Source organism: Amphiprion ocellaris, chromosome 2, assembly GCF_022539595.1.
Source record: "Amphiprion ocellaris isolate individual 3 ecotype Okinawa chromosome 2, ASM2253959v1, whole genome shotgun sequence".
NCBI lineage: Eukaryota > Metazoa > Chordata > Actinopteri > Pomacentridae > Amphiprion > Amphiprion ocellaris.
Window position 1 is genome coordinate 29,257,226 of NC_072767.1, and position 24,527 is coordinate 29,281,752.

General features: G+C 38.3%; 1 protein-coding gene across 5 annotated transcripts in view; it reads right to left on the reverse strand.

Annotated features, from left to right (window-relative positions):
* The window catches only part of si:ch211-51h4.2 (uncharacterized), a 97,202-nt gene that overhangs the window by 45,887 nt on the left and 26,788 nt on the right, over positions 1-24,527 (reverse strand). For all 5 annotated transcript variants that reach the window (XM_055005883.1, XM_055005878.1, XM_035958165.2 and 2 more), the window contains 2 exons: positions 18,152-18,275; positions 3,101-3,200 (listed from right to left, as the gene is read on the reverse strand). In XM_055005883.1, coding sequence (XP_054861858.1) covers positions 3,101-3,200; positions 18,152-18,275 — 224 coding nt within the window. The remainder of the gene's footprint in view (positions 1-3,100; positions 3,201-18,151; positions 18,276-24,527) is intronic.

Sequence of the window (24,527 nt, forward strand, 5' to 3'; positions counted from 1 at the left end):
ATGCTAATACAACAGAGCGATCACCTCTTATGCTGCCACAGCTGATGTGTTGCAATGACTTCAGGAAGACAGGGTGCTGCTGGTAGTGCAGATGAAAACTTTCAACTGAACGGCATGCACGCAGGCACGCACACACACGCACACGCACACGCACACACACACACACACACACACAGATCTCAGACCACTCTCTCATTCCACACTGTCTAATACTCTGAAAAGTCATTCTGCTTTTGTGAAAAAGGAAAGCATAGGACAAATTGCAGGGATTGTTTTAGAGGCAAACTAAGTATTTTAAAGTTGGGCTGTAGTGTTTAAGTTGACCTGCTTTTATCTGGCCAAATTCTCTTTGGTCCAACAAACATCTATGTTACTTTCATGAAGAAACTGAGACATCAGCAGCCTTCCTGGATAAAACTCTGCATTTTCACAACTTTGAAGTGGCAGAACCTAATGGCGACTCTAGGTCTAACTTGATAATGAAATTTTTTTCAGAGTTGGTTCCAAGATGGTGAACTTTGCAAACAGCAGCTTGCACATCACAGCTCAAATTAAATAAAATTGTCTAGTGTTTTACTCTTCAACAGTTCTTGTGCTGGGATCACCAGAGAAATCATATGAATATTAGCATGTGTATGCCAATTTGCCCCGGGTGTGTTGTTACACTTTCAGTATAAAATAACCAGGTTAAATTTATTTAATATGCTACAAATACTAGCCTTTTATGTTCATATAGAAATCCATCCATCCATCCATTATCTATACACCGCTTAATCCTCACTAGGGTCGTGGGGGGGCTAGAGCCTATCTCAGCTGACTTAGGGCGAAGGCAATAGACACCCTAGACAGGTCACCAGTCTAACGCAGGGCTACATATACAGACAAACAATCACTCACACATTCACACAGACAATTTACAGTTATCAATTAACCTCAGCATGTTTTTGGACTGTTAGATGAAGCCGGAGTATCTGGATAAAACCCACACATGCACAGGGAGAACATGCAAACTCCATGCAGAAAGATCCCAGGAAGGCCGGGATGCGAACAGGGGATCTTCTAGCTGCAAGGCAGAAGTGCTAACCACCAAGTCACTGTGCAGGCTAATACATCAAAGCAAGTGTATTTCCAAAGTATGCACTTGAGAAGCAGAAGCTCTTTTGTCCTAAGGTCTACTGTTCTATTGGCTAAAAAACATTTCTGGCATTTGCAGCATTTCATTTATCTGCAAATTGTGTATTAGTGAGGGCATAATTCATAAAAAGGAGAAATCCAAATGATTGTAAGAAGAATTGCAATAGTTTGATTTTAGCATTTCTAATTTCTAAGTATATTTTTACATTTTAAGTCTATGTCAGTGCGTAGGATATGCTCAATAAATGAATAAATCTTTGTTGTTTTTTAAAGTTTAATTACATTTTTGTTTAAAAACCATGCCAAAATTATTTGTATCCTTTATCAGTGATCAACAGAAGAGCCTTTATTTTCCACCATATCAATCAGACAGTTCTTAGAGTTGTTAACAAGATTGTTGCGTGTCTCCACTGGGACTTTGTTCCATTCTGCTTTTGTGACAATTTGTAGGACTTTGGAGTTGGATTCTTCCTTGCCATCAGACTGTCATCTTCGATTCTCGACAGATTCTCAGTAGGATTCAGGTTTGGGCTCCAACATGTTAATTTTCTTTTCTGTTAAGCATTTCGTCAGCCCTTTGGCTTTATGTTTTTGATCCTGTTTCGTTGGAAGGTCCAATGTTGCCCAAGGCCAGGCTTTTCTGCAGACTGCCAAATGTGTTCCTCTAGAATCCTGAAGTAGTGGGTTAGTACTTTGACAAGGTTTCTTGGCCTGTTTGACTGAAAAACACCCCTAACGCTTTGCATTCCCACTACTATGCTTGACTGTGGGGTTGGTGTTGTTGGGGTTAAATGCTTCTACTTCTACAAAAGCCACTCCTCTGTGTTCAAACAATTCCACTTTCATTTCATCCAACTACAAACCTGAAGAACAAAAAAGCTTTCCACTTTGTCAAGGTGAGCTTTTGTCTGCCTTGAAGAGGTGAAATCCTTCTAGGTCATCGTCCAAGGAGTCCAGCCTTGTGTAGTGTCCGTTTGAGTGTCTGCCTTGAGATGTAGGTACGTAATAGAATTGCAGAGATTCATCAAGACGTTTTCCTTGATGATCCTTGGATTCTTCTGTCAGTTCAGGGGTCATTTTTGTCTTCCTCCCACACCCTTTGAGATTTTTCTCTGTCTGAAACTCCTTGTACTTTTTGATTAAGCCTTTCACCATGGCTACTGACATTTAACAACACTTCGATGTGGCTTTATGGCCTTTCTCTGTCTTGTGAGCAGCCACAATGTGCAACTCTGCCTTAGTGATGGATCATAACATCAAGCTCTGTAAATTCTCTAGTCTTTGGCATGACCTGTAACTGACTAAAGACCTACTGCATTACAATGCTCTTTGACATGGTAAAATGACCACTTAGGATGGTGTAAAAGCTGCATTTTATCAACAATTTTAGACAATTTCAAGCATATGAATAAATCTTGGACATTTTGGGTAGTAAAAATGCAAAAAACAAAACAAGAAAGAAAAAAACCCAGAAACTGTCCAAAAATGATCATTAATTTCTCTAACACAATGTCTTTTCTTTCATCAGTTGTCATTTCCAGCCAGAAGAAGTGTCTGAATAAAAACATTCATTATAAATTCAAACCTGTCATTGGTATTGCCTAAACTGTAGACATTTCCTCTCAAATGAATGTCAATGGGCGGTAGGGCAATTTCAGGTTTGCATTGTACAGCTCTGTTTTTGACTGCACTTGAAAAACAATTATGTCAATTATCTAATTCTTTTTTTATGGTTAGACTGGAAGATATATTGTACATTTTTATTATATAATGCAGTAGTGTAAGCTGGTTCTCAAAATCAGATAGGATTGGAAAGTCAGACCACCGACAGCCTTCAGTATTCTTGGCCCAGAGAAAGAAAGGGCAGCAGAGGAGGGATTATGGACTGGAAAAAAAGGCCAAATAGATGAAAAGATGAAGATGGAATAAAGGAAAAAGAGCAATACAGTACAAAGCTGATTCTCACCCAGAGCCACTGTGCCCATTAGGAAAGGTTTCCCCATCTGACTGAAGTCACTGCTGCTCTGAAGGCCGACCTCTGACCCCACTGCAAATGTCACAGCCACCTGAGACACACAACACAGGTCTTTTGTAATAACTGAGGCAATAGGCATTCTTTCAATGCCCCAACCAAGACAAGGGAAGAAAAACATCAAGGTATTATTCTCACAGGAAGATAATTAAGTCATTCACAGGTACACAAACAACACAGGCAGTAATATCAAAGAGGCATTTATTGTTTTTAAATCAAAAACAAACTGTGGATGAGGATTTTGCATGATTTGTTAAGGAGGATTGTGGCTGCTGTAGGTACAAAATCACATTTAATTCAGTCTTGTTGGAAGCTGTTGAAACTCACGTTCAACTTTTCCATATAACTTATAGCACTGCTGTTGTTGGATCTAGTGGCACCATGACACACACACACACACAAAAACTAATTAAAGCACTATAGAAAGTCATCATAATGACACTGTAACTACAGAAACCAGACAAGTGAATCGTTTGAAAACTTAATCATTACTTTGTTTTCATGTTAGCTGGAGAAGTTTTTCTTCTCATCAAATTTAATATACTTGATTAATTTCTTAGTTTCTATTATCTAATGTGCTCATTCAGTATCCATGAATAGTTCTTCAGTATCTAAAAGGATTTGGTAATTTTCATATTTTGTGTCAGTAAACTAGAAAAAGAAGTGGAGATACAAACTGAGGACAAATTACACACTGAAACCTTTGCAGAAACCTCTCAACTACCACAGTGAAGTCAAAAACCTGTGCAACATTTAGGAAGATAAACGCCACCTGAGTGTTGCCTAGTGTTACCACAACATCAAAACTATACTGTATTATGATACCTGTCTAAATATATTGATTCCGGAAGTGAAACAATACCAGAACAAAAACCTACAACATCAAGGAAAGTAATGGAATGATAGATAACAGACCATGAAACTTGAGATGTTTAAAAGTGAAAATATTTGTAAATGCAGGTCAGCGGAGGACATGGAAAGAAGCCAAAAGACAACAGTACAGAATTACTGCACCACTGTGTGTTCATATATTTTAATATCCAACCAGGGCAGGAGGAACTCTTCATTAAGATCAACTGTTTACATCTTCAAGGCCAGACACTTTCTGCAAGAACTCAGTTGATCATGTATAACTGCTGTTGTTAATCTGCATACTGTGAACACCTGATATTTAGCAGGTTGCAGTAACATAAGCTACCACTGTCAGTGTGAATTCCGGGTTTGCAAATAGAGATGCTTGTCACATTGTGAAGTTAGCTAAAAAACTAAATCCAGCTGTTACTGTTACAATTTCCCTTACTTGCTTCATCAAGCTCCAAAGATGGACGAACGTTTGCTTGTCACAAACTAAATCACTCGGTAATATTTGAGGGCAAAGTGTACTTATATTTTTTGTCACATTGGTAACCTGTCACTAATTGAATCCTTTTAACAAGTCAGCATGTCTGATAGAGAGATGCTTTGCTAAGTTGGACGTTTTGGCTCCCTCGGTCTATGCAGGTAAAACATCTTTTACAAATGGGCTCAGTGGTTTCTGCACACTTGTTCTGTCAGCTGTAAGCAAACTAATGTAATATTTAGATTTGCTCATCTATTTTGTGGACAACCAGTGGACAGTGTGGAAGAGTGGTTGTTCTGCAGTCATGCCTCTCGTTTTGCCACCATGAAAGCTTATGAGAGTAAAAAAGTGGTTAGCACGCCCACTACACCCACAGAGACACACTGCCCTGTGGTTGCACATCAAGGTAACTCAAAGGACATATGGCTCCTATTAAAACTGTGATTTTTAAAGTATCTGTACTAATGTGACCACGTAGTGACATTTCTAGGGTTTTGTGGTACCTCTCTAGTTTCAGTATACTCTGCAACGCAAATGCGGCCAAAAGGAGTGCAACAAAAACATGCCATCTCTTTCCTGAAGATGAAAACTGATGCAAAACCTTTCAAAGGCACAGGTAAGAGATGGAGGTGATAAAGTAAAATTGCAAGAGAGTGGGGCGAATAAACAAAACCATAGCAAGACAAAAAGAGAGGTGTGAGATGAGGAGGGGAAAGTATAACCGAGAAAGCAACGAGAGAAGGGCGGAAAAGGAAAAATGGCACAAATGAAGAAAACTGTGAGGAGGACAGGATGATTGGTTTTAATGACTTCAGAGTAGAAGTCCTGTTTGTCAGCTAATGCATTTCAGTTGAAGTGAAACCTCTCAGAGGCTTCTTTAAAAATCTTTAGAAAAATTGTCTCATCATCCCATGGTGGGAAGGTTTCATTAGGGCTTGGACAAAGAATGGATCACAGTTTTCTTAACTACTCTCACACAAACACACATGCACCATAAACCTGACTACATTGTTTTCTACCAAGTGATTTGAACTGCCCTGCACAAGGCTGCAATATTCCTCTGCTGTCATGGGAGCCAGCAGCATTAAAGGTTCAATGACAACTTTATTAGAGGTGAGGGTCTGGAATCTTCTCCAATTACAAAGCCTGAATAAATGTCACGCTAATTATTTCCAGAAAGCCGTGAAATTGTAGTCGATTCTCCGTGAATAATCTACCTTCCAACACAATTCCACAGTTCGGTGCATGAGATTCATTTAAAAGTGTGTGTGTAATAGTTCAGCAGTGTGTGGTAGAAGTACTGGCTAAAGCTACATTCAGGCTTATTTCACAATGACTTAATAGAGCTCTTATCAAGGTGTATAAACTTCATTTGGGTTCCCCTGTTATTTTATTTAGCTGCAGGTTTTTGTGTGAAGCAATCAGTCAGATGTCAAGCCGTAAGGAGCTGCTGGAGCAGCACATCGATTTGGATGAAATTATAGAGAGGAGAGGAGAACAGAAGAGAATTCACTTTCAATCGAAAGTGAGAGGTCCCTAGCGAGAGAAGCAGGTGTGACTTTATTCTTTACTCAGGATGTGGAGCTTCTGCTGTTTCCTGGCGACCGAGATGGACATGCCATGATGAGTGGGAGCTCAAAGTCAAAGCAAACTTCAATATAATGTGTTTCATGGTGAAAATCCCAAGGCCTGGTGTCCAGTTAGGAGAAGATGACAAGTTTGCAACAAATGGACACCACCAGGGTATAAAAAGCCTGAGGGTAGAGCCACTCCAGCGGATCTGTGAGGTGCCAGACAGGCACCACAATGTTCAGAGCAAAGTGTTAGCGTCAGCATGCTAACCTGCTCACAATGACAACTCAAAAATGCAGACTTTTTTTTTTGCAGTGTTTACTATGTTCACCATCCCGCATAAAGTATTGCACAAATAAAACTGTCTAGTGATCACAAACGTCAATGAAATTCCTTTTCTGGGGACCATGAATCAATCTATCCATCCATTCATCTTCTGCTAATGCAAAGTCAGATTGCAGTGGCTAGGTGGGGCATTCCAGATGTCCTTCTACCCAGTTACATGTTCTGGTTCCTTTAATGCCTACACCACTGCTAACACTGCACTAATCCTTCTGTCCACCTGGCTGGGGCTCAGGTGGTAGAGTAGGTTGTCCTCTAATTGCAATTTAGGCAGTATCGGAGTGTCCCGTGGGAGAACGAGGACACTGGATGTTACGACAAGCCATCAGGTCCTTGTACAACCACTCTGAAAAATGATCAGTTTAAAAAATGACCACACAATCCTGAAATGAAACTCCCATTTTGACAAGCACTGTTACAAACATGTCAACGCTGCAATGATCTAAAGGTCTAAAGAAGAAAATGAACTGTCAGATTGCTCACATGAGCCTTTGTCTCATCAGAATCAGCCTCATTCAACATGGCTACCCAAGGGGATTGCTAACACATCCCCCGCTCTGCCTCTCCACAGACCTCCAACAAACTTGTTTAAATCCTGCTCAAAACATCAGTCAATTTCATAAGTTGTTTACTGCCAAGGCTTCATATTGACTTTTCATAGTTTTGACTTAAAAAGGACCAGGTGCAAAATAAAAGTGTTTCTTGCAGTAGAGAAACATCTCCCTGAGGCCAGTGTTTTGAAATTGGAATAAATTATGGATGGCTTTATTTAGGATTATGCTCCTGTGAAGGGAGGCAATCAAAGAAACTCCAGCACCGATTTTGTTTTGAGAATGTTCGGAAATCCTGGTAAAGACTGCAAAACACATTTCCATAAAACTGTCTGGCTTCAAATGTGGAAAGCACATGGAACAAGAAGTTCATTTAAGGCCTCTGCTATAGTGTAACCACAAAAAGAATGCTAGAAAATAACCACTGTAAATTGAAGCACCTGAAAAAGTAACGGTAGCAGTAATTGCAGCAGACGCAGTGGTAGATTATGCCTTCCTTTCAGTTATACATGAAAAAATGAAAAAGAAAAAAAAAGAGAGGGAAACTTTGCGGTTGAAAACACTGGGGCTATACAATAACCACCAACACTCAACCTTGGTGTACGCAATAAGGGCTTCAGAGTTCCCATCCTCACCATGAAGCCACATGGTTCACATACCCTCCAACTCTGAGTAAAATCCTTGAAATTTCAAGCTATAGAGACACAACACAGTGTAACACAACCCCTGGAGTTACTCAAGGTGTTTTTCTCTTCTTTTTGTCAGAGGCTTCACCCCTGACCCTGTTCTGGAGCCGTGACGTTCTTTGGGGATGGCTACTACTTGCAAGACGATGGTCACATAACGGATAAAGACAGCCAAAGGCATACCCTCTCTAGCTTGTTCTATTTTAGAGAAAAAACTGCTGAGGGAGAGGAGACAGCTCAATGTCACTGTTGTATAAAAGACAGCAAACAACACGTTGCTGGCCGTACTGGAATGTATCCACTGTAATGCTTTTTTTGTGAATATAAAACAGTCAGTATGGTTGATAAGAATAATATAGTGTTATTTTGTAGTACACACAGTCGGATAGCAGTCAGCTGGCAGCAAACATGCTAACAGATGAGCTTTCCAACAGTATGTCTGGCTGGTCGTTTACATCACACTGAAGCAGCCCATCAAGTGTCTTGCAAAGCGTGCAGATATAGGACAAGATTCAGGACACACATACTGTCAACACTTTTAGGTGCTAGAAGTACAATGACTACTGCAACAAAAACAAAAAAATCTAAAATCAGTTCATCATTTACTATGAGCACCCCTTGCTTTTAAAAAAGCAGTAGTTTTCCTTGGTGAATGCAGATTTTCAAGGTACTTGGCTGGTAGGTTGTTCAACAACTTGCTACAGTTCTTTTGTAAATGTTTTCGCACTCCTATTCCTAATTACACTTTAGATTGCCATTATAACATTTTCTTAGTGGTCAAATTCAGATTTTTTGTAGTTAAAATTATATTTAAAGACATTCTTATGAGTTGAAATTGTATTTTAAGAAATCTACAACTGTACCTGTCAACAAAAAAATAAAGATATGAAAAATTAAGAGAATTCTTATGAGAGAAAAATAACATTTCAGATATCTAAAATTACTAATTATGGTGTAAATATGAGCCATTTATGGAACATGGGTAACCTGCAGTATCTACTAATAAGCAGATGCTCAGTAAGTGAGGCATTTTGAGTAGAATTTTATTAATTTCTTGGAGATGCACTGAGTTTAAGTTTAGAAGAATTTTATTTAAGTTGTATTTTTATGCACATTTGAATATTAGCAGGAATGTAGCATAATATCAAAGTGAAAGCAGAAGTTCATTTTTTAAAACCCCAGAGTGCAAAAAACAATTGTACTCCCCAAATCAGTGAAAATTTGTGATTAACAATCTCAATATTGATCAAAATAATCAATAATTTTGCAGCCCTGATACATGCCATTATCTGTTTGATGACTAGGATATCTTTTGCAATATGAGAGGCAAGTCTAGGAAACATTGACAGATAATCACACAAAAAGGTTACATAGTATGATAGCTTGTGAATTCATAAATATGGGGCCATACAGTGGGTCTGATACAGTTAGATCTCCTTTTCCAGTTGGAATTGCCCAGAGGAGACAAGCTGATGGGAAATTTATCTCAAGTATGATCACGGTGAGACTTCTGAAACATAAAGAGTTGTGTGTGACTGCTGGGCATGAATGCTTCATTTTGCTGTGCAGATAATGTTGGGTTGCTGGATGTCTCTGCACCAGACATAGACCATTACTTCTATTTCTAAAGATGCGTTGATTTGTGAATATTCAGTCAGTTTCTCCAGAGCTTACATATGGAGTAATTCAGCTCCTTAGTACTAATTTACGTCAGTGGATGCCTTTCTTGTAAAAATTGCAAAAAATAATCTTAAACATTATGATACATTGGCTTTGATGCTTTACAGTGGTCACGAACTGAAGGTCATACTTTACCACCCTTTTATTTGCGAGGGCATCACTTATTAAATTCCTCTTTCTCACTCTCTCTGTCCCCTCTACCTTGGCAGCTCAGGGCCTGGAAACTGCTGTTTTCTTTCTAAGTATACCAAGATAGAAACATTAATATTTCAGCCATAAAGAGAAAAATCACATTTGCTGGGCCATAAATGGCCGGTGCTTGGCGATAGTGTGTTTTATTCTGGTGCAGTCGGCCTTGCCTGCCCGGCTCTCTCTCATATTGATGCACAGTAGAAGGAACAGCTCTCAGTGTCCTGCTTCAGAACTGAGCCTCTAAATCTTAACACCTCCCCCCTGTTTGGGGCTTAGCTCTAGAACACATTTCTTTCATATTGTGTGTGTATGTGTGAACGCAGATACATGTGAATGAGTCTCTGTGAGTACGTCTCCATCTACAGGGCATAGACGAAACAACAACTACGCCCCAAAACAATATCAGTGAGGAAGCACTTCATGATGAGGTGTCAGGATGATTTTATCAGATTTCTTATAAAACTAGGCCTCAGTAATGAGTACGAAATTGAACCACCACCTCTGTGACACAGACTCGGTCGAGGTTAATGCATTGGTGTGTGCATGAAAGCATTTATGTTGTTTTAAGACTGTGTGAGCTATCAATGCAATCTAAAATCAATCTGTCCAATTTCTCCATTGTTCTTCAAGGACAGAAGATCCTTTGGGGAGACATAACGGTTCCCCTGGCTGCCTCCTGCTCTGGAGCAAGGTCATTGATCTGGTGTAGGTGTTTGGATAGCTGTTCTTCAGATCCAGCATCAAACCCCGTGTTTTAATTAGTATTTCTGTACATCTGAAGTTTTCAGATGTTAAAATGTTACTTAACAAGATTGGTATACTATTAAATAAATTAGTGACAATAAGTGAATTAAATACGCTAGTGATAAACTCTATTCCCATGTATTTTATACACTACAAGTAGATACTAAATAGGAGCTTGTAGGCAGTCTTATTAAAAACTTATTTCTCTATTTTTCTACTTGATGTGTTTTTCACAGCACATTTATTTCAGGATGGCTCTTGCACATCAATCAACCTTGAGGGCCGCCTCCCACACTCAGCAGTGATTCATTCAGAGACAAATCAAGTCAGAACATTTCTGTTAGGGAAAAGTACACAAGCAAATAACTGAACAAAAAATGAGATAGTGACCTTGATCCCCAAACTTTTTTTCTTGCGAAAGAGCTGTTTAAACCACACTGTCAAACTAGGAAACTGTCAAATCAACAAGTCATAGCTCCAGCATAATGATTCATGTGGCTTAACATTTTTATTGCTCACACCTGACATTTAGCAGGTCTGCGCAAGTCTATAGACAGCCAGCTCTGGTAAAGTAAAATTGTTATGTATCAACTTGGGTAAATCTGACATCAGAACCTTATTTCACTCTTTTCAAACAAATTTTGGCTCACACTCTTGTGTAAGATGCTGTGCTGCAACTAAATGACTGTGTGGGAACTACAGACTTCTTGTAGTGTATACTGATGCATGTGCGGCACTTAGGGAACATCAGTAAACTCTAGCATCTACCCAGAGTCTCCATGTGAGGTATTTGGCAACATCTGTAAATTTTAGCTTCAGAAACGAACCCAGGTTACACTCTCAAGCCTCTGATAAGTCTCAGCATGTATATTGGTCACAATGCGCCACCCACCGCTAGAGGTACATAAATTTTCGGAGCACCCAACTGAAAAAGTTAGGGCTTAGTTTGAAAAACCGTGAAACAAAAAAGAATAAGCAATATCAGCTCACTGTGATAGTTTCTTGTTGTTTAAGGACCCTCTCCAGGCATATTTAAAGATGCACAACAATACTCTGCTTTCAACAAATATTCATGTCTGATGTGATTTTTAATTAAATAAGCTCTATTACCTGGATCTTAAAATGCCGATCTCTTCTCTCAGTGACAAATTCCAATTCTTATATTGTGCAAATATTTTTCAGTTGAAAAGTTTAATTAATGGATATGAGACAGTAAGCCCATTCACTGGTTATTTGCATTTCCATTATATATGCTGGGTATTAGATGAGGTCTAGTCCCACATCCCTCTAGTATTTCCACATTCATGACCAAACATCCAGGTCCAACACATTTTTTAATTAGAGGACAACTGCATTTTGTGGGCTTTATTAGTTTGTTTTTTAAGCTCTGATGTTTCTCCTACAACAACCGCTATATCACAAAACCCAGCAGCTGACTGTCTTGCTGCCAGTAGGATAAGACTTAATAACATTGACATCGATCTCTTTTGGTACTAATCCCCACAGCATCAGCTCATCTGTCAATATGTCACTGATTGAGCTGAGCTAATGTGGAATATAAACTGCAGAAAAACAAAGTTAGAGGTTATACAAAATGTGAAAGATGTGTCCTTGGGGAGATTTCATGTAATAAAAGGATTGTGACAAAACGCCTGCAGCGACACAAATGAAGAGCAGCGAGGGCTGAGGAAAAAAATCTGTGTAAGAATTTCTTTCAGAGACTGAAACATATTTTGCAAGTCACTAAGTTCAAGAGGATGGAAAGCGTTCTGCTAACAGGAGCTGGTTGTGTACAGTTTCGGTCGCTGATTGGCGTCTATTTTGAAAAGTTAACATTCATTTGATTAGAAAGAGGCAACAGGGATTTCCTGTGCCACTTCTGGTAAGAGCTGAAGTAAAAGGCACAAGATCTTATCTGCAGCAACTTCAACACAAAGATTCTCCTAACTGACCTGAAATCCCAGACACTGCTAAAGCTTTAAATGTAAATTTTCTAACATAATTACTTTTGTTGTATAATCAGACAGTGTTGTGTTTGTTAGTCCTAAACATATGCTATGGTTACATGAACACTCAGGAAGCTGGTCACCTACAGAACATAAAGACCACCCATAATGAAACCCCTAGAAATTCATGTATGTGCAACAAAGTCAGGTGTTTAGCGTTTTTTCCATGAAAATAATCCCTTCCTGCCTGAGAATTGCATATATCAAAGTCTCCACCATGGCCTCCTTAACAACATGCAAACATATGAAGATCCCACCTCTCTGTCCCTCAGTATTGTTGCTGACCATGTCCATCCCCTTATGACAACAGTGTACCACCTTCTGATGGCTACTTCCAGCAGAATAACGCACCGTGTCAAAAAGCTCAGATCATCTCAAACTGGTTTCTTGAACATGACAATGAGTTTGCTGCACTCTTCTGGCCTCCACAGTCACCAGCGTGCAAAGCAGTAATCAAAGCAAAGGGTCGCTATTTTTAAGAATCTGAAATATTAAACATGTTTTGACTTATTTCACTCATTTTTTGTTTACTACATAATTCCATATGTGTTCATTCATAGTTTTGATGTCTTCAGTAAGAATCTACAATGTAAATAGTCATGAAAATAAAGAAAAAACATTAAATGAGAAGGTGTGCCAAAACTTTTGACTGGTTGTGTATGTTTAAGGTGTTTCCAGTTATGTTTGGTGAAACCCTGTTATTCTTGCTTTATTGTACTGAGGATGTGTTTATGGACGGAGTTCATTTAATTGGTGGTACTTTAATTATCTGCTCAATTGTTTTCACTGATAAACTGACTGACCCACTCCTATATGAGGATATGATAGTCTTATCTTGTTAAGTCAATTATTTGTTAGTCAGGAAGTAGTACAACTGCCTTATCTTTCAAGAGGAGCCTTAAAAGATAGTTTCACATTTCTTCAACTCATGCCTTGTAATCAACAATACATTAGATGCTGCAAAAGTTTTTGATGGCTACAATTATTCTTCCTGTCAATATTGGCCACAAAGTGATCTCAGCATGATTCCAATCTAAATGACTGGGGTCACAATTCACAATATAATTTTCTCAGTGTACATACAAGATTGACAGGTCGGCATTATATCCTTTAATTCATTATTTCAAAGTAACAATATGTAAGAAGTGTCATAAATAATATGCCAATCAAAGTGTTGGCCACCATCCAACATGCTGTCCATATTCCCCAGCAGCAGATACAACAGCTGTACAATCGTTTGAGGCAGTTTAATCTAGTGGGATGTAATGGTGTTAAATGGACTCTGGCCCAGGCCTAAAGACTTCCTTCAAGAGCTCCTGCTGAGCTGCTGACACTCCAAGATGTTGGCAAGCACTGACCTGCAAAGCCAAAAACCACCACATAGACCGTGGGTGCTCAATAAGTACTACAACTTCCATTCATTTTACAAGCATGACCTCACAGGCGAAACACCTGCAGTCAAGATGACATTACATTCATCAAAAATTGTTGAAAGACATACATTTTTAGGGAGTGAATAAACACAAAGTTGAAAAGTGCAAAGCATGAAGGTGAAAGAAAACTCTAGAAATTTTCTCTATATGGCTGCCGGTATTGTCTATACTAAATATTGCTTTCACTGGACTGTATCCTTATAAGAAATGTCTATGTTTAACATGAAGAAAACGTGAAGAAAAGCCATCATATCAGTCAGTATACAGGTGCAGAAATGTTTCATTTATTCAAGGAAATTGGGTGAAAATTGCTGAGATCTTTGGATTGTGTAACCAGTCATGGATTGTTTTAAAACTAAGCTTGTGATCAGTCTGACATTAGAGACTGTAATATGTTTTAAGTAGCTACAAGGAAAAATAAACCAAAAGATGACTAAGAAGGACAGACCAGGTTTGTTGGATATGCATTAGCTTCTGTAAATGAGGACAACTAAAACTAAAAACTGCTAAAAACCCAGATCCATGATGGGTCATTGTAAGGGCTAGCCATACATGCTATATCTGCTTAATTTCAGAACAGTCTAGACTATTCAGATCTTTCTTCATTTCATATAATAATATTTGGAAATTCTTTAGATCAGCCTTTATATCAAGAAAAAACATAATATTATTAAATTATTACTTTTACGTAATTTTTACAATACATGTATCTCACCATAAAATGCTGGTAGAAGATATATCTTTTCATAATTGTGTACATGTATGACATGTATGTGCTTAGTGCAAATTGAAATAGATTTAATTGCATTCACTGAAGTGTTCAGACACAGTAAGTGGACTGCGGCAATGGGAGAATGAATAAGTGAAGATATTACTCTGTAGACGTTTGATCTGTCTTCAAAACACTATTACCTACTTGTAAAAAGATATGGATGTATCGTTGCAAAAATGTTAGTATCTATGCAATGATTGCATTACAAAGATACTAACATATCTACATATTAGCATTCTTTAATTACTGTTATCAGTGCTGCATCATTAAGCATCTTAGACTTACAATATAAATGTTAGAACTGGTTTTAAAAACTGTAACAGACTATGGACAAAACTGATTTTGACTTTGACAGAGTCAGATTTGGTTACAGAGCATCAAAGAATAAACAATGACATTGAAAGCTGTATTATTTTCTCTGATGTTTGGCAGCTGTAATAAAAGCTTGATCTCTGCTTTATTTCTGTTGATATCTTTATCCATTTTTTCTTCTTATCACAGAAACAATGCCTATCTTATTTTAACACTTCAATAAATCTTTTTATTGTTTTTCTTGATTTCCTCATTTGTACACAGAAGAATCAAATCATCAGCCTTTGTCTTTTAAAAATTATCCAAAGATGCCCTGTGACATTAGTTATGTAGAGTCTTTAATGTTGTTGCATTTGGCTTCTATCAAATGCAGGCATTCTGGTTAAGATGCTATTATTTTACTGACAGGTATTTCTTTTAGTGATATATTTTGTTTGCACTTTTGTTCTTGTAGTCACAAATGTATATTCAAATTGTCTTCAGTGCTCCTTTCTGCGTTCCAAAACTGCAGGCAACATGGTGTGATATGGGAGTCATTTCTCAGATTTTCCCACAGGAACCTGTTGCATGATGTAAACCCCTGCTAGGTGATGATGTTGTTTGTAAGATTTGTTTTGCACAAACAAAGTGAGTTAAAGTTATGGTCAGTGTATGACTTTGGTTTCATCAACATCATCTACAAAAAGCAAAATGCAACACGTTTTTGGCAACAGGGTTTTTCTTTCCAATAACATCTCTACAAATTTTATCAAGCATAGCCTCCTCATTCTTCGATACCATATGTGTCAATGGCATTTTGTTAAGTGTTTTGTTTTTAGTTCATATTCATGTATGAAGAGGGGGACAAATAATCTAAAAGAAGGCACTGAAATGGTTACATCATTCAAATGGTTGTCATTAATTGTATGATAGTTCAGTACTTAACACGCAAACACTCAAGAACACAAGAGCTCTTAACAATATGAGCCATCAGCTATTTTTAGGGTAACTTTACTGCCTTTACTTTTAAGCTTTTATTTTAGTCATTACATGAACTGGCCATACATGCTGCATCATCCAGATCCTTTGCCATTTCATATAAAACCTGCAGATTTTTAAAATTACACTTCATATCAAGGGAAAAAATTCATCTGAATTAATTACATTTTACATGTGTCGCTATAAAATGCCAGCAGTAGAGATATCTTTTCACAGTTGTGTTGGTGTTGTCTGGAATCTGGCTGTTGTTGGGATACTATATTTAGTGCCAAAAAAAATTAAGTGATTACTTTATTCACTAAGGTATTACTGTACATTAGCATTGATGTGACCAGCATTTGTCTTTTAAAAATTACATATGAATCATTGCAAATCTATTTCTTTGTTTGCTTATCATACAAAGAGGGATTTAATGCCAACCCTACATTGGAAACAACAAATACATTTGCTGTAATTTCAAAACCAGATTAGTTTTCAGTGCACAGAGAAATAACTAGCATCACTGTAAAGGGTACGTTCTGCTGCATATTTAGATATATGGTAAGCCTACATTACAAAACAAGAAAGACTTCGAGGCTCATTCAATATGTGGAAGTAGGTAAAGAATTTTGTAAAGAATATGACTCATAGAAGTTTGCTTTGTCTTCATAACATGACTGTAATATCTAACGGCATACTTACAAAGCCCCTGTTCCATTCTTTCATGTGATAAAATATTCACATATCTGGATGTTACCATAAGACTAATGGGTGTTGAGATTAATGCAAAGCTGTATAGAGGTTGTAACTATAGCTGAATTTGATGTAATTTCCTATTTATTTCTTGCTAACATTTCATCACACACACAAGCAACTAACACTTTCAAAGTTTTATTTGTAATGCACAGAAATGCCCTTTGATGATTTTTTTGGCTTTAGGAGTTTGAGCAGTAAACCCTGACGCATTCCTCTTAAATTATCAACTATTTCCTCTTACTCTTATGTGACAGGTTAGGACTAAGATTTGTACACTTCTGATATAATACGCACCATGCAGCTACAGTCATGTAACCTGATATACTCTCTCTGGCCACTTTATTAGGTACACTTTGCTAGTAAAAGATTGGACCCCCTTTCACCATCAGAACTGCCTTAATTCTTTGCAGCATACTCTCAAGAAGGTGTTGGAAACATTCTTTGGAAATTTTGGTCCATACTGACATGGTAGCATCACACAGTTGCATGCGAGATGGATCCATGTTTTCATGTTGTTTACATCAAACTCTGACTCTACCATCTCAATGTTGCACCTGAAATCGAGACTCATCAGACCAGGCAATGTTTTTCCAATCTTCTATTGTCCAATTTTGGTGAGCCATGTTGTGTATTCAGAGAAGGCATTCTGCATTCCTTGGTTGTAACAAGTGGTTATTTGAGTTACTGTTGCCTTCCAATCATCTCGAACCAGTCTGCTCATTCCTCCTCTGACCTCCCACATCAACAAGGCATTTTCATCTACACAACTGCCGCTCACTGGATATTTTCTCTTTATCTCTTTACCATTCTCTGTAAACGCTAGAGATGGTTGCGCATGAAAATCGCAGTAGATCAGCAGTTTCTGAAATACTCAGACCAGCCCATCTGGCACCAACCACCATGCCATGTTCAAAATCACTTAAATCCTCTTTCTTCCCCATCGTGATGCTCGGTTTGACCTCATGAGCAACGAGTTACGCATAAAAAATTCTATGAAAAACATACTTCAGCGGACAGACATTCTCACCAATGTTGAGTACACAAGTTGCAAGTGCATTAAATACATCTACAATAATTTAGTCAAACAGTCCTTCAATAAATTATACCTAATGGAAGTGCAATTAAAAATGATCAGTTTTTGTTACTTTGTGTTATGCTGACAAGGATTTGTCTTATTTTGTTGACCTGAAAAACAAAAACAACTCTGTATAATGCAATTCAAGAGCACTACAAAATGTACATTTGAATCAGTGACTCTCTTAAGATAGTTTAATTAAGGCAGGAATTATTTCAGGGCTGTTGTGCTAGACTACATTAGTTGTAGCTTGGTGTAAATGATGACGTGGACACTGAGTGTGAAATTCACACTAAATGCTGAAATAATGCGTAGCTACTGTCTGACTTAACAATACTCAGGTAAAAGGACATCAATACTGAAACAAGTCATTTAAGGTCAGATTGTAAAACAGGAAAAAATAACATCGCACCTGATACAGACACCTTCTTTTAAATAGCAGGTAATTAACTTAATATTGATCTCAACTGTTGATGACATAGCCGACATTCAATTTCAGTCATGATTCACGACCCAGACATATGGTAAATCAGCAAAACCAAAACAATGAAAAGAGAATAAGCATTACCGTGACAATGAGCAGGATTCCTTTCAGGAGGGTGAGCAGCGAAGTGATTGGCTGAATGATTGTGTGGGCTAATAAAATGGCCAGAGTTAGAATCCAGGTGAAAGCTGGGATCACGTAGATGTGGCTGTGAAGCAAACACAGAAACACACATGTGAATGCGTTAATTTATGTTCACGTTTCATTATAGGTTAAGTAAGTACCACAGTTTTTTTTTCCAAAAGCGGAAATGATTTCAGACAAAGACGAAAACCTACTTTTGTGTGCAAAATGTCAGTCACTTGCAAGATCCTCATCAGCAACTATAAGACATTATCTGCTAGACTAAAAACAACCAGTCTGCAGTCATAATCAAGATGTGAGGAAAAAGGTCTCATACTTTGTAACCTTAGAGGTGAACACCTGTCACCCGAAGTAGAGCCATCTTCCAAAACAAACTTTAATTTTATTGCTGTTAGCTCCAAGTCTAACACGTTAAAATCCCTGTTGAATAGTTTGAACACAGATATCAACAGAGTACATTTAATGCATTCTTACAAGTAAAATAGTACTTGACCTCATGCCTTTGACTAAACAAGCACTTCTTGAATGCTTTGCATCTATATACACACATGCATTTGCACAGAAAACAACAATTCAGCAAAGGTGGACTGACATTTATGCAAGTCCTGTACTTCAGAACAATTCATAGGTACTTGTACTTTACACTTGAGTATTTCCAGTTGAGGCTACTTCTACTCTACATAATGCATGTTTTTCCTTACATTTTTTTTAAAATCAGATGTATCAGGCAACCACAGTTACTAGTTAGTTTGCAGATTATGATTTTGCATACACTTTAGTTAGTTTTTTTTTTAAAATTCCAGTGCATAAAGTTACTGTAAAGGAGTAAGAAAGCAGACACTGAGCAGACATTAATTCATAGACACAAAAGAAAAGCAGAGGGCACAACAACAGAGACAATGGCAACTCTACCCATGTTAACGCTTTGATTTGTACTTCCATTAGTACGTTGTCATTCCATGAATATAAAGAATACAACATTTTTTGGAACTGATGGAACTTGCGTCGTGGGAAAAGATATACTGGCAGCAATGAGTTTGGTTGACAAAAAAAAGCTGAAACCGGTAACTAAAGATGACCTAACTATCTAAACACATTTAAAATTCACTGAATGTAACTATCAAAAAATGACAATATACAAAAATGTGATGTATGCAAAGAATAAGGAACGCTATCGACAAAAATCAATGATCAAATTCATGCCCAACCAATTTAATTTTAAATTAGGTGGTAACATCATTGCATGTGTTTTTCATGTGAGTCTAAACACACAGACATGGAGACATTACAGCTTACTGGGTAAAGTGTGTTATTACCTGATGTAAGTCACTGCCTGATATGACTATATAAAGGCATGGACCACCTTCTCCCATCTGGGGATGTACAGACCAAGTTCCCTGCTAAGGGGGGATACCGGATGAACCAAAAACACAACCCCATTTTTCTCCACTTTCTTTGAATCCCAGGGATCCATACAGCCTTCAGTCGAGCATGTCTAGAAGCCCAACCAACAAGCACCTGATCTCTCTCAACTGTCCTTCAGTATGTGCCAGTATGCAGCCAAAAAGACAACACACAGGTGCTGTGGTGTAGCTGATATGGCAGCCAGTGGCCAAAATTTGTATTCTTTGAAGTTTTTACCAGCTCTGGACGTCTCCTGTATGCATAGAAACTAAGTTTTATTAGCAATTTACATAAATTACCAAAAGCATGCACACAGCCTATTCCAAAATGACAAAAGAAGCATCTTTATTTTGTTTATTGAAAGTCACCATATGTCTAAAACATCATCAAGCTAAAATTTAAATACTTTAAAAATCCATCCACTGAGCAATTCATAACCTGAATAGTCGATTACTTGATTCAATAACTGGGAGATTGACTATTAAAATCATTGTTAGCTGCAGCCCTGGTGTGTTCTGTGTTCAGCTTTTTTAAGAGAAATTGTCAGCTATTTCTTTCTCGGGTATTACATAATCAGTTTCTAAATTGCTCTCTGTGATAATAATCGTGGGAAATTAAGTACTTTATATAAACTGAAATATTATTAATAAGTAGTAGTAGTAGTTATGCCTACTGTATAAGTATGAGGAGCAATATTATTAAGATTCACCATCTGTAGAGACAAGGCTGAGCTTGTACTCATCTTTAATTAAACACATGAGATTTAACTGATATTTAATGGTTGGAGATGGTGTTTTAATCCTCTAATATTTCCAGGCAGATAGAAAATTGACTATTTAAATCTAAAACTCTTTTGAAGTAAGATTAAAACACAATAATCTGGCCAGTGAGCTGAAAGTGAATCTCAGTAATGCTGCAAATCCTGCAGAGTTCAGTGAGGTCTGTGTCCAGGACACCCACTATCCTACCCCAGAAGGACTGAGAACAGAGTTTTTGTACAGAAAACTGCAGTAAAGTAACCTATTGATTGCCGCCCCTAGGGAGGGGGAATAAGGTGGTTTATCCAAAGCAGGCCTCCCCTGGTTTTCTCACTCCAGTAACCCTGCCTTCCCACTCCCACAACGCATCGCAGCATCTCCCCCGGCGCTGAGCATGCCGATAATGAAGCGCCCAGGCATGCCAATGAAGCAGTCCAACCGTCCCGTAGAGTGTGAATAATACTATTTGGGTTAAGTATTTACTGGGGCATGACAAAATAAATTAGCCCTGTTAACTGATAAAGGTAATTATAGACCAGGGAGAGGGAAACAGAAGTGTGGGGTTGCTGCACCTGCACTTGCCTCCATCACTCTACAAACAGTAATGCTGCTACTGTTGAGGATGTCCCCCACAGCATCTGCGGCACCACAGAAAAATGAGTAATATCAGGTTTTCACAATTTTGGCTTGGTGCTGATGTATGCTGTCTCGTGATATTGTGAGTTTGACGACTTAATGATGGAATCGTTTCACAATCAGTTTAACCGATCACCTAAAATGTCCATTAATGGTAAAGTAAGGATTGCTACCATTAAAAAATGTGGCTCTGTGCAGCCAAGTTGAGTTGGAAACCAGATGAAGGCACATTCAAGTTTAATCTGATGGAGCAGAATGCTACCCTCAAAGCCCAGCAGGAAGAGTCTCAGTTCCAACAGCACCTGTCGTATTGCAGGCAGACAGCTGCGAATATTTAAAGACCTAGCTGCAAGAAGTTCGCATAAGCACATCTACTCTGCTGCAGCAGCTGAGAAGATAGATAAAGATCACAGTGACCAGATGCAAGTGGCTCAGAGCTGACAGTCTTTTAAGGAGGACATTCATATGCTGACCTGCCAGCATTCCAGCTGATAAGATCATAGCAAGTTTCTGTCTCAACATGGACGAGGCTCGAAACAAGCTGCAGCAGCAAAACAAAAACCTCCCTGCAGAGCAGTGTGATGAGGCTCCAACTTTCACAAAAACCAGTCACCCTGTAAGCAACAGAAGCAAGATTGACCAGTCTCCAGAGTGTTGAGAAGCTCCAGCAGCAGCTCGTAGAAGCCCAGCAAGATCCACAGTGTGGAAAGTGGAAGAAGAAAGTATGGGACAGTTTGGCCACAGCATAGGAAGGACTGTGGAACTTCTAACTTCTCATGTTCTTATTAGGAATGTTGTTGTTATCCCATCACTTAAATTGGAAATTTCAGCAATGCCAAAGCACACCTGCTGGAAGCATGTTAAAAGTGCCTGAGTTTTTAGGTCATATCAACACAAACTGAAAGAAGCTGAAGGATAGCCCTTTTCACAGCGGGGGAGATCTTAGGTGCAATCTTATTTTTGTGATTGCACCGTATATGTCTAAAGCACAAACACTTGCTTTCTCAATTTCTAACATGCTACTGCAATATTAAAGCTACATCTAATTATGGCTTCCACATATGTATTCTATTTTTAAATCATTGGCCAAAATGTATTTTTTATGACAATTTCATGGGCAAATTCTACTTGCTGAGGATGAAATGACTACTAATGGCTACTGATGGGCTAAATGGTGAGATTGTGTCAATTTCAAGACTACTTTCTTTCAGAGAAAAATGACTTTACTACACACCACTACAGTAGAAACTGCAAAATTAAAGCATGACATCATTTCGTTTTACTTTGTTTCCCAAATGCCTCAAGTAACTAAAGTTATATATCTCACTGAATACATCTAGAAATATTGACTCATATTGGCAAACTCGTATTCATTAGTAGAGCTAAAACTTTACAGCCTAGAGTTAGTCATCTAATACAAAAAATAAATAAACCCTCACCATCTGAAAATAGAATATTTTCTTCTCATCTCTGCAGCTCTTTTTGTGTTTATTTGCTTTAATTAAAAGGAATGTTATAAGTTCATGCAACTCTTTCAGAGCCTCCCTCTGTAGTGGGCAGCTATCATCTCTCAAGACTGCATCAGTTTAAAAAGAAAAAAAAGTCAATTTCAAGAAAATAATCGTATTGCAAAATCTTGCAGCTAAGAGCAACACTCTCCTGAACTGACAATTCACTTTTAACTTTTGCTTAGTGAGGAATGAAAGTGGAACTGATGGAGGGTCAGAATGATTGTGGGATGCAGATAGAAGGTTTTTAATTATCGCTGTTTCCACCTTTGATCTCTGACAATCTGAAAACCGGCATGACTTTTGATTTTCTCAGCACACTTCCTTATTAATTCTTTCAGTCATGTTTTCCCTGCTCAATGAAGTGTTGTTAATTCTGTCTGAATGACTCACCCTCTTAAGAGCTGCTAACCCTTTAAGAATTTAAGTGATTTATATGTAGGAGGAAACCAAGCTCAGAATGAAAGTGACTCATATGCTTTATGAAAGTCAATCTCCCCTGTACCACGCAGAGGACAGTACACAAAACAGTACAAAGCCGCTTCATTGGAAATCCCACCATTCAAACAATGCAAGCAGGGTGAGTTAAAAAATAAAAAAAGACAGATTACCAAATCACAGCCAACATTTATATGTAACTTGCAAAGCACATACCAATCCCAAGCCATTCTGAGCGCATACTAAAACCACTTGAAATGCTGCATCTATCAAATGAACATTTATCAAAGTCCACACGAGCAACTAGACTCTTGAGTTTTATGTTTTGATACAACACAGTGGGTGGCTTGGTTAATGTCGTGTTTGTTCTTGACCAAAGATCACTTGTGAGATAAAAGAAGCACTGATTCTGCTTCATGATCGCAAGGGGGCAGTGTGTTTTAGTAGTTCAACAAGATAACAGAGGGGTCACTCTTCTCTAAAGAATGAGTCAAGGGGTGCACTGCGGTACTCCACACTACACAGCAGGTCAGAAAAACATTTGGTGTGACCTAATCCATAGTATGTCCAAACACCAGAATTCCCCACTACATGTGACCGTATTTTGAAGCATGTAAACCAGCATACTTTACTGATCATTCTGATCCACAATTCTCTGCGCAGAAAAAGATAAGTCACATATGCCTCAGTGTCTGCACAGGTATGATATCAAATTTGAGCTGTCAAGAGTGCACAGAGGACAGCTTACTGTGCACTAGAGACTGTGAAGAATGTATGAGCAAGGAGGTCAAAGCAAAAAATAAAACAGTACATTTCACTTGTATATGCACTACAAATTACAGTATGGAACTGTGAGGGCAGCTGTTATACATACTGAGGGTAGAAAGAAAAGGTTTTAGATTTGTTATGATCCTTGTTCCAGCTCCTGCTTTTCTTTCTCCTTCCTCTTTTCTTCCTTCTCCCTTCTTCTTCCTCGCTTTGTCATCTGTCTCTCATCCTGTCTTCTCTCTCCCTGTTGTCTCTCTCTCCTTGTCTTGTCCCTCTGGCTCCCTCTGTTTGTGTCTGTCGGTCTCTGCGTCTGTCTGTCTGTCTGCCTTCCTTGTCTCACTCACCTGTCTGCACTTTGCTGATTGCAGTGATGCACATCAGCTGCAGTTCACTCCATTCACCTGTTCTCCACCTCACCTCCATCTATTTAAGCTCTGTCCTTTCATTCACTCCCCGCTGGATCATCGACTCATATTCTGTCACAAACTCTGGTTTGCTGTCCGGTTAGTTAATCCCTGTTTGGGTTTTTTTGTAGGTGTAGTTTGTAGTTCATTCTTGTCTTAAATTTGGTTTAGTTTATCTCCTGGTTTGTTTTCCCCTTTCCGTATTGGTTTAGTTAGTTTTTGTTAAAATAAAAAGACCTGTTTCCGTTGCCACCTATCTGACTTATCTGTGCCTGGGTTCTCCAACCCCCCGTAACAAGATTTGGAACACAGCTTCATAACTGTCACAAGTGGAAAAGTTAAATCCATAACATATCAGTTATTTAATAAATGCTGACAAAATGGCAAAAATGCTACAGTA